General features: G+C 37.9%; 1 protein-coding gene across 4 annotated transcripts in view; it reads left to right on the top strand.

Annotated features, from left to right (window-relative positions):
• The first annotated feature begins 4,157 nt into the window (after positions 1 to 4,157).
• Positions 4,158 to 11,196, top strand: part of nfia (nuclear factor I/A) — a 775,862-nt gene continuing 768,823 nt past the window's right edge. For all 4 annotated transcript variants that reach the window (XM_073063061.1, XM_073063065.1, XM_073063060.1 and 1 more), the window contains exon 1: positions 4,158 to 4,268. In XM_073063061.1, coding sequence (XP_072919162.1) covers positions 4,173 to 4,268 — 96 coding nt within the window. In that variant the 5' untranslated portion in view covers positions 4,158 to 4,172. The remainder of the gene's footprint in view (positions 4,269 to 11,196) is intronic.

Here is an 11,196-nt window from a genome sequence, read left to right as displayed (position 1 = left end):
ACTGGACATGCCCTAGCTTGGAAAAATACTGGAAAGATGTTTTCCAAACTCTAACCCAAATACTTAATTACAATCTGGAAATGAACCATTTGATCGCTCTTTTCAGCACTTCCGGAGAGGGAGACACGCACCTAAGTCCAACCAAATGTCACACACTGTCTTTTGCCTCTCTTTTGGCCAGGTGGAGGGATGCTGCCCCGCCCACCCATGCTCAGTGGCTCAGGGACATCATGTCCAGTCTACACCTTGAGAAGATCCACTACGCAATCCTCAGTTTGGACATGGAGTTCCAAAAGGTGTGGGGACCCTTTCTTGAATATTTTCAGAATTTCCAGCGAAACTAAAGTTTCATCCCTACTTCCTTCCCTCTGCACATAACTCTCTGACTTTCAGCATTCGTCGGTAAAATTCTACAAACTCAGACGTGTAAACATACAACAGTTTATGTGTTAGGAAAATACACCTTCTCTATAGCAATGCAGCTCTGTGGGGATAAAGGTTCTGCTTAACCCTTTTTGCTGATGCAGTGATGGCTTGGAGATGGGAATTGGGAGGGGTAGATCGGGGCAGGGAGGCAACCAAAGCATGATTGTACTATGGGTGCATCTCTTTCATAGATGTGAATTGTACATTTGTTATGTACTGCACAAACCTTCTTTGTACTATGCTTTCTTGATTTAAAAAAAACAATAAAAATATTGCCAAGAAAAAAAAAGAAATTTAGACATTAAGGAAAGATAGCAACTTGGCTGGCATGGATGAATTGGGCTGATGGACCAGTTTCATGCTACCCTCTAAAACTTTATGACCCAGTGAATGAGAAAGAATTTGTCAGTGTTGGCCACCACTGTGGCTCTTCATTGAATGTTTGAAAATTAGCAATAGCCATCCTCAACTGATGCAAAGAAATCCATGTCAATATTTTGAAAGTTAAGATACTATTGATTAATAAAGGGAGAAGTTACAGTGTTATAAAAACATCCTCCTTCTCTCTGGTTTATAGTTCCATGCACACCAGCAGCGCAAACAATACTAAAGTTAAATAGTCAGTCTTCTTGCAAGAACATGGAAAACGAGCACATTGATGGACTATTCCACAAAGTAGGACATCACAGAGAAACTACAGCCTACACAGTGGGTACAACAGGCACCGGATGATTATTGGGAGCGATTACCTTTCCTTCTCTCAATGTATGGCACTCAGAGCCATTGTAACAGTTGTAGTGCGATGTCATCTGAGACCTGGATCAGACCAGATTTAGGAGGGTGTAGGATGGTTGTAGTTGCCATCACATTAACTTACAAGATATCTAAGGATGTAAAAAAATGTCAGTGCACTAATCAAAGTATTGTTTTATATTCCCACATTGCTTTTAAATATTCTACTAAATCTCCCCTTATTGTCCAAAATAACCTCGGAGTCTTGGTCAACAATTTGCACTTTTAAAAAATGTTCTATATGATAGGTGCCTGCAGGTTTATCAATTAGATCAATTTAATTCAAGGTTTTCTTGCTCACTGCTGAAGCTTTTTTTTTGACAAAAAAAATTCTGTTTTTCCAAGCACAATGTGACATTATGGAGGGAGGAGGGGGTGGGGTGGGGAGGAGGATGAAATGAACAGAAGCATATCTTTGTTCTGCAATGAAATCCAGCTACAGAGAAACCATTGAACTTCCTGCAGACTGGAAACGAGCACGCAGGATGAAGTATATAGCGGGTGCTCTGTTGCTTCTGCTTTTAGTGACACGATAAGAACGACATCTTTGTGCTGAAGTGAAAATGATGCTGCTCAGCTTTCCCATGAGGTGACTTACAGCACCCCCACTGTTTGGAGAGATAATTTCACTTGTAACGCTAATAACTTTAGTGGGGTGGCAGGCTGAGCCAGCGAGGACACTTCACTGCACATCTTGGCTCAGTCAGAAATCGGAAGCAGATGGTTCTTTCGGCTGACTTCCCACTCGGGCCTGTTACTGCAAGCCTATGGTTGTTTGCTGGTTGCTGCTGGCAGTTTGTGACTTGAACAATGGTAGGACAGCAGTGAAAAATCAAATCTCTTAGCAGACCAGCACATTGTGATGAAATTTGACAGATCTGACATTCTATACCTGATGCATATTTAGATTATATTAACCTTTGCTTTCTTTCAGCTCTTTTTCCCCACAAGTTGTTAAAATCACTCATTTTCACCTGTGACATTATATGCAATGTTTAAAGAGACAGTGATCAAATTCACTTGCAGGACAGTTCTCTGAGTGAAGATATTCCTATTTTTAATATGAAAAAGTTACAAATGAATCGAGGGCTGTTGTTTTTCTTTTAAATCATTACAGTTCTCCATCAGTAAAGCTGAAGATTAAGAATGAGGATATTTTCATTTCACACATTTGAAAGAGAAGCTGTCCACAAAAAGATTTTTAGTAAGTGTAATAGCAGTGTGGATCTTTGTCATAATATTGGAGATAATGCAGTGATAATTTCTCATGTGTTAGACAAATTAACTATTTTATAATTAAAGGGTTAAAATATTTATTTATAGTTATTGACTTTAATCATTAGAATCTCTTGCACCAATAGTGATGCTTGCCAACTGATTTTACAGTAATTGCATTGAAAATATGATACTTATTTTGAAATTTTTCACTGCAATGAGGATTATATTAAGAATTATACTGTACTTCATAAAAAATACAGATTTTTAATTCTTTACCTTCCCAAGTAGAATTTGTTTTCAGAATCAAATGTACAGATTCGGAGATTTTTTTCTTTCCAGAAAATGTGAAACAAAATGAGATTTTACCTTTATAAAGGTTTTGCTAACCTACAGGAGAATAGAGTTTGTGAGTAGCAGTTACATATTTATGCCAGAATGTTCAATTGCCAGCTGTCATACTCATAAATACTGAACTTTCTCATTTCCTTAATAAACATTTTAATTTCTCATTCTCAAACAGCATCATTTTCTCTGATTCCTAGTGTGTTACTTGAAAGAAGTAAAAGACATCAGCAATTATAACCATAAGGAATTGATTAGACTTTGGATAACTTAAAATGGATGTGCATGATTGATTCTCCTGTTTCAAAGACACCAAGATGATATTGATTTTGATTCAACATATTTTGCCAGCAAAGAAGGGGGAAAATACTGTGGGATTTTTTTTTTGTTTTGATTGTATTTAATTCAGCTCCAAGAAAATATTCTGCTTTCAATTCCCGAGCCTCTATGTTGTCTTAAAATTATTCCATCTTTTTGTACTGTCAGTCTTCAAATTTCTCTAAGGGCAAGGAATTTGTAATTAGGGGAAAAGGGGGTTTGATTTTAATAAAACTTGAAGTAACGTAAGCCTGTAAGTGTTCCGGGTGACTTAACACAAGGATGCTGTTTATCATATGCCAATTATGTTTCTAATTGTTGATCAGAATTATACATGAAAATATGTAAAGACTGCATGGCAATTTGGCTTTGTGTTTGGAAAAGTTATGAAATATTTTTTCAGAATTGTAATCATTACAGGTTAATGGATTTTTCATTGTTATTAGCTCTCTGGAGTAAATGACAGATCATTCCCGCTTTCTGGTAGATTATTTTTTTTATTTTGAAGATAGTGTAATTATACTTTCATTAATATTGGACGCAATAAAAAGCTGACACAGGAATAAAAGGTAGAGGAAAAACAGCGTATTTTTCTTCGTGTTGAAGAAAGTTAGCTCTTTATGCATGCTTTGTAGAAACAGATACTGCATCAGCCTCGAAGTCTGTAAAAACAAAACATTGCATGATACTCTAAACAGTTCCATCTGTCATGCAGAAATTTTCGGCTAATAGCCTATGGCATTCTCAGTCCATAGTCCACTACCTGTGTTTCTCGTATTAATTCCCCATGTTCACCAAAAGCTTGCAGGCTTGAATCATCTCAGTGTTGAAACCCTTATTTTTGCTGCCTCACTTTGATGTTGTGCAGTGGGTTCTTTTTTTCTAAGCGAAGACAGTACTGAACAGATTACTCTTCAGTTCCTGTTCACCTTGCCACTGGGTCTGTGAGATTGGTTCATTGTCAAGGAGACTTTACCCATGATTCCATATGGTATGGATTGGGCTACAATGTTGCCCAACATGCCATTGCAAATGTTTTCTCAATTAGGTGTCTTATCTCCCGTGAGCTGCATCAGATGAAGGTTGTTGACAGCATAATGGCCGGGAAACCCTCCGACAGCTCCATCAAATGGCAGCTGTGCTATGACATCTCAGCCAGGACATGGTGGATGGTGAGTTGGCAGCAAAAGCTGTTTTTTTTTACTTTCCCTCCCTCTTTGACTGAATGTCCCAGACCTTGCATTCATCAAATTAACATTTGATTTTCACACTATTCAGAGCTGTAATCTCACACTTTCAGTTTCTCCTCTATGCTTTTTGAACAATGACCACTGCACAGTAACCTGCCTATCCTGGAATCGTGCAAGAAAGTACAAGTGATTGACAGGACAAAGTGTTAATTTTGTGTTTTTTTATATAAAGCATGAAATTAGAGCTGTACTATTTAGATGTGTCTGTTGATCATATAGACTTGCATGCAAGTTGGAGCATGTTTCAAAATGCTAGTGATTAAGTTTTTCAGTGACTTTGAAACTTAAGTTGCATTTATTGCTTTAAAACAGCTGCAAACAAAACTTAAGTATTTTCTTGCAACATTCAGAGTTAACTTGAGATTTGATCAGCAGTATCATGCTCTGTTTCTATTCGTTACTATTTCTACATACGACTGATCTATAGTATTCTGTTTGTTTTCATTATAGTGGGATAATGTGTTCCTGTCAGTTTAAGTCATGTGTTTTGGAGCTTCTTTACATTATGTAGATTGTTAGCAACTTTACCTGTGGTTTGAGTCGTTGAATGGCTCCGGTGTGTAGCGCGGAGAGGTTAACATAAAATTCACAGTCAGTCGGGCCACACAACCTTTGACTTGCTGAATCTAAAAGGATACACGGAGTGCAGGAGGATGCACAATAGTCCATTGTAGCACGAGGTACAAATGAGTTCTGTTGTGTGGGGAGAAGGAGATGTGAAACATAATTGTGTGCTTCAGCCTCTGCATTAGCTTGCGATTCATTAAAAGTGATTATTTATTTTGGTCATTATTATTCTCGAGGCACACACAACTTCTGCCAATGCGAGGAAGGGAGGGGAGGGGTATGAGGGAAGAAAGAGAAAAGGAGAAAATAAGTTTGTTGTTGGGACAATGAATGCATTATTCTTTCACAACTGGACCGTAAACTTACTTGTTCTGCATCAATATCAGGATGGAGCCTGGCAAGAGAATCTGTACAGCAGGTTTTGCTCTCCTTTCTCTGCTGGGAGGCTGAAATATTGTTGAATTCCTGGACAAGTTTGAGATACACTTTTGGAAATATGTTGTCTCATGGGGGGAATTAATGTGAAGAGTTTCAAGTCAAGGTATTCATGACCTCTCTCTCAGGGCTGGAGTCATGTCCATTTGTGTTCTTTCAAACCTGTGCTTTAAGATTGCTGCTACATCCTGGGTTTTGCCAGGATAGTCAGGAAAATACATGTCTGCTACTATCTTCTTGTTATAATCGAGACGAATGGTAATAATACAAGTTCTGTTATGTCACTGCTAGATAAATTACAATGTGATAGCTATAATTATGGTAGAATTTATTTTCTGTAGGAGGTTTTGCTCCCTCCCCTGACTGCTGCTGTGAAAGGAGAATTTTATTTTTAATGAATCGTAAACATTTCAAAATAGAAAAGGAGGCGTTCCTTTTTTTCCTCTGCATGTGCTTACCATTTCTTATCATTGAATTTCAATGGTGTGTTGTGCAAAAACTTTACAGAGGAGTGAACCATGTGAAGTTAATGCACAGCTGTTTTAAGGAAGATGTGCATGCAGTATTACTTTCTGGAGCACTTTTAACAACCTGCTTCTCATTTTGCCATTAAATTCAATGGGGGATAAAACTGATAATTATGTTGATTTCCATTGGATGACTGCACCTTTGGATTGAACGAATATTATGCAGTGCCTATATTTATTACTGCATGATTAGTGTTTAATGTCCTGCATATGTTAAATGCTGGGAATGAATGCTGTAATGAATTTTGTTCTTTTAAGGACTCAATAAGGTGTGGTATGCAGACTATTTTCTGTCTCTTAGAGTTTAAACGACATGGAAAAGAATCTAAACATGCTGTGAAAACAAACCTCTTTGCATGAAAAAATTTCTGAATTGATTTTTTTGTGGTCAACGGCAAAATGAGACTAAATTTAATAAGCGCTGCACACTGTTCAAATGACCTGTACTCTCAGCAAGTATCTACACACAGCTGTGTTATTCTTATGAACTTTTTTTCATTCTGTGTTTAAAAATGTGTTTTTAGTTTTGTTAGCAATTGGGAAGCAGCAAAGTTTAAGATGCCTCAGTATTTCTTCCTGTGAGAAAGACTATTGTTTTCAGAATATTACAATTTGAATTAAAGTCCTAAAAGATTTTCCAAATCATTCTCTGAGTGAGTTATTTGCATTGATGTTACTAGTAGGATGGTGTTGACATTTTCCCTCTTTTCATCTGTTCTCTTCCGCTTGATTGATAAACATGTTGTAGAAGTTATAACAACTAATTTTAACCCATTAAAATATCAGTGATTATTTGTTTCTGAATAGGTTTTAAGTTAACTGCATTATACTTCTGACATTCTGTTTGCTGATGTTCTGCCTTCCAAATAATTTCCCGTGAATAGAGATTATTGGTTATTTGATTCTAAATGTATGAAATTGACCTGTGATTTACACACAAATTCAAACAGGAAAAGGGAGCAACTACAGATTCAGATGACTAAAGACTTGAAGAATATTTGACTGACTTGCAAAAAATGTAAAATGTATTGATTTTCTCAGATATGACACATGTAGAAAGGATTAGATGATTATATGAATTACATATTATGATCAATTTGGATGTCCATTATGCCTGTAAAATAGGAACAGAGCCTAATATTCGTAACATAGCTAATAACAAAATTTCTTTCTACGCATGGAATTAATAGCATGGAGAAGAATGGGCATTCTTGACCATTAAGTAAAATTATTTGTTCTAACATAGGGAACTGTTGTAAGGAAAGCACTTGCCTAACACTAAATATTCATAGAATTGTTGTTGCTAATAATTCCAACGTGCGCCTTTGTTACAAAATTGTCTAGGTAAGTGTGACTCATATAATCTGATGTTATCCAGTTATGGCATTACACACAAATATAGCACATTCTCGTGCACAAAGGTATACTTGTGTGAGATAAAAATGATATTTAATTGTTACCAATACTTTACAAATTAAAATTCAGCTACAAACATTTGGAATTATTCATATGCTACTTCTGAATATAAAAAATGCAATATTTCCAGCACGATGTAGAGGCAGATCAGGTAATGTATTTGCTCTTGAAAGCATCCACTAACCTTATTGTTCACAACATTGTGTTTTGTTTTCTTTCAGCATAGGATATGATTTGCTTAAATGATTTCTGTTTTCGTTAGGAGAGCTACGCCTCTTCACCAGATTACCTTGCTAGGTGATTCACTATGATAAACATGATTTACTCAGATTTCCTCCGTGATACCGGATGGAACTCAGGCAGATGTATATTGCCTGGTCAAAAATGTTTCGAATATAAACGACTGTCAGTTCATTCAATGCAGAAACGAAACAAATTTAAAAATAATTTCCGCTGGGAAAAAAAACAGCGGAACAAAATATTTTCTGCTGTCTTGTTTGTTGTGGGAGCACAATAAGAATGGGGTGAAGGTTCAAACTTAAATGTGGCGCTGACATTTGATCGACGGTAGTAGATTGTCGGACACCACTCTTTATCTGATCTTTTGCAATCATTTTTGCGATTTCCCCCTCCCTCATTTTTTTTTGCGCTAGACATATTATGATTACCGTCCTCCCAGTACGCTTTCTTTTGTATGTAAACAAACCATTCCGTGTATTGGAACGTTCTCAATCATTTCTGAGCAAAAGCTTCATTCATTTTATTACCTGTGATGTTTGTCCCAATAGATAGTGCTAAGCACTGACCCAAGGGTCCAACTGCATATGTGATGAAGCTAGGGATTTCTGCAAATGTTATTTGAATGCGGGAAACTTTGATCTCCGTAATTCAAGTTTTGTGTAGCTTTTCCTTTGAATCTTTCCCGGCAACAATCAGGTATCAGAATTACAGTGTTTTTATCTTTCCATTCTGCCTGGGAATTATTCCATTTCCTTTACTAAAACAGTTGTACAATGAGTGGAGATCGTATCCCTGTCCAGAGAAATAATTATATTTCGAGCAATATTTTTTACAAGTTTTAATCTCGCTTGGCCTTCTTCCAATTAAAGTTTCGAGTCTCCGTGTTATCACTGAAGGCGCGGTGTTGAACTCTTTGCAATTTACACGAATTTCGTGCAAAACGTCACGAGTGGAGAGAGGGGAGTCTTTGTCTGATACTGAGGTCGCTACACTCCGGGCTTCTCAGATTGAAAGCGAAGACTTAAATTAGACAGCATTCCGACGACCAGTTTCTGAACAAAATACGAGGTCTTTTACCAATAAATTAGGTACAATTTGTTTATTCATCCTTTGGCTCAAAGATGTGTAGAAAAAATACTTATTAGTTGTCTGAGTTGCATATGTAAATATTTGGCGGCACGCAGTGCCCTAATATCAATTTGATAACGGTACATGACAGCTGCATGCAAGGAGTTGCTCTGATGCATTGAGCAGGATGTTCCAGTTATAAGGTTAATAACTACACCGACACTAAGAGATCCACGGGCACAGAGAGGCAATTTCCCGAAGTCTAAAAGAAAACGGTTCTAATTCCGCCCTCCCCCATCTGTTCCAAACTTTTCTTACTTTGCGGGTAACCAAGTCTATCCAAGCTGTTAGCACGGGATCGCTTCTGCTGTGGTGGGCAATCTGAAGCAGCCATGGGCACAGAGATATAGTCTCATGCACTTTGAAACGCTGTAGGAAGCTAGAGTAAAGGGAAAGAAAATTACCTCTCTCTGATCACCATTGTCACTCCACGTTAAACAGTGGCCCTATCTTAAATCTGTAGATTGCTATTATTTCCACGCCATTCTACTTTGAAGGGAACTCATACACCGTCATGCAGGTAAATTACTTTAAAATATGAAAACAGTAATTAAATCCGAATATAGAGAATTGTGAAGGAGGCTGATATCCCAGCAGTTATTTCTTCTGGAGAAAATTTCTGCATCTAATTGTTGCGTTTAGCTTTGCTTTAACCCCTAGTGTGGTTGCCTACACTAGAAACACATTTCTTTTCAGTTTAATCTATTTGCGAGTTCTGTTTTAAATTCCTACGTTTCTGGCAGGATGTGGAGCAGCTGTACTTTGTAGCTGGATCTCTCCCTGCCAGTTGTCACAATTTCCTTAAATGCAGTTCGGTCCTCGTCTTTCTTTTCCTGCCTGCTTTTACACTTATTTCCTGATTTTTTTTTAACGTGGATTTGTTATTCCAGTTTGCTTTTGTGCCTCAGTACCCGCTTTCCCTGTCTCCCTTTCTGACGGCTTTTGGCTGTGTTTACCTTCGGCCTGAAGCGAAGGTTTTTGCATAAATAAAGAGCCTGAGTCCGGCTTGGTCGGAGGAAATCTTCCTCTTGCGCCAGATAAGCTCTGAATCTAATTTTACATTGTTACTGGGAATTTCCTCAGGGATTCTTCTGATCGAGGACCGTAGCCTGAGCGAAACATCGGCGGCAGCTCCTTTTAAACTGGCTTTTCCCCCAATCTTCTGCTGCTTACGGTGAGTGATGAGGACATCCTCTTCCCCACCATTCACCCGCATAAGTATAACTTTGGAATGAAATCAACGCATCGCAATTGCTTGTCACTCATCTAACTGCCTTCTTCGCCCTCTGTTTCAGTGCCTTATTTTTCACTGCTGTCTTTAAAATGGTGTTAACACTCTTCTCCCTTTTGTTCCTCTCTAGCTCTCAAACTTCAGATTTTAAGCTGCCCTCCTCAGTATCTGTGCACAGTGCCACGACAATGCTTGTGGCTGTCTTATTCACTTAAGAAATACAAGTTGTCATGACATCGCCAGCTGCTTTGCCAGGCAAGAGTTTACTCCAGATTTGAGGTTAATCAACTGCAAATTCCATTAGCTTCATACAGAGCAAAAACTACCAGGCAGATGGATCCATATGTGAGCCAGCAGTCAGGTGCAAGTGAACAGAGCTGTCCATCAGGTGTGCTCTGCAATCATTGGAACATACACTAACCAGCATGACTAGGAGGATGAGCAGGACTCCATTGAGTTTAGGTATGACAAGTACCCCCACACACGGACTTTCATATGTCTGCATTCACACTGATTTCTTTGCCTCCTTTGATACCTGTGAGCATTATTGTCGTATTTGTAATCAGTTATGCATCATGAAAAGATTCCAATGTTCCACTGCGAATTCGGCTTTGTCTTATCGCTGGAAATATGTTTCCTGATTGATAGATAGATAGATAGATAAAGAGAGGGTAAGAGATTCTATTTGTTGTTAATACCATTGGGACGATTATTGTCCTCCAATATGGATCATATTGTTTTGCACCACTAATTGAGTGTAAATACCGGGCTTAAATTCTGCGTCTTTTCAAGAGTGGCATGGGAGCTATCATAATATTTGCCTGAAAGAAGCAGCAAGAACTCAGGATTAATGTACACATCACACAGGTGTAGTCTGGAGCTATGCAGCAAGATTTCCCTTGCAACTTAGTACCTTTATAGTCTAACCTGATAAATGTTTTTCATTGCAAGTCACATAAATGAAAGGTTATTAAGAGAATAGGAAGAAACCACAGATGATATCAGGTTCTAAATTAATTGTAACATGTTAAATAAAATCCCACTTAGAAAATAAAATGATGCCAACATAGCATGCCCACAAGACAAGCTGCCTTGAAAGGACTTTTTAATTTTCACAGCAGTACTATTTTTACTGCTCCATTGGCACAGGAAAAAAAATCTCATTGGAGTGTAATCAAATAAGAAATGGCCTCTGAAAAGGTGATATTGAGGCTGATGACTAGAATGTTGGTCAAAGAGGTAAGCTTCAAGCAGCATGTTAAAAGGGGCAAGGGGGCAGAGAATCAGTACTGTTCTGAGGGGGAAT

This window comes from Hemitrygon akajei, chromosome 12, assembly GCF_048418815.1.
Source record: "Hemitrygon akajei chromosome 12, sHemAka1.3, whole genome shotgun sequence".
NCBI classification, from domain to species: Eukaryota; Metazoa; Chordata; class Chondrichthyes; order Myliobatiformes; family Dasyatidae; genus Hemitrygon; species Hemitrygon akajei.
Note: the sequence above shows the minus strand (reverse complement) of the source record. Positions and strands in the feature narration are given on the sequence as shown.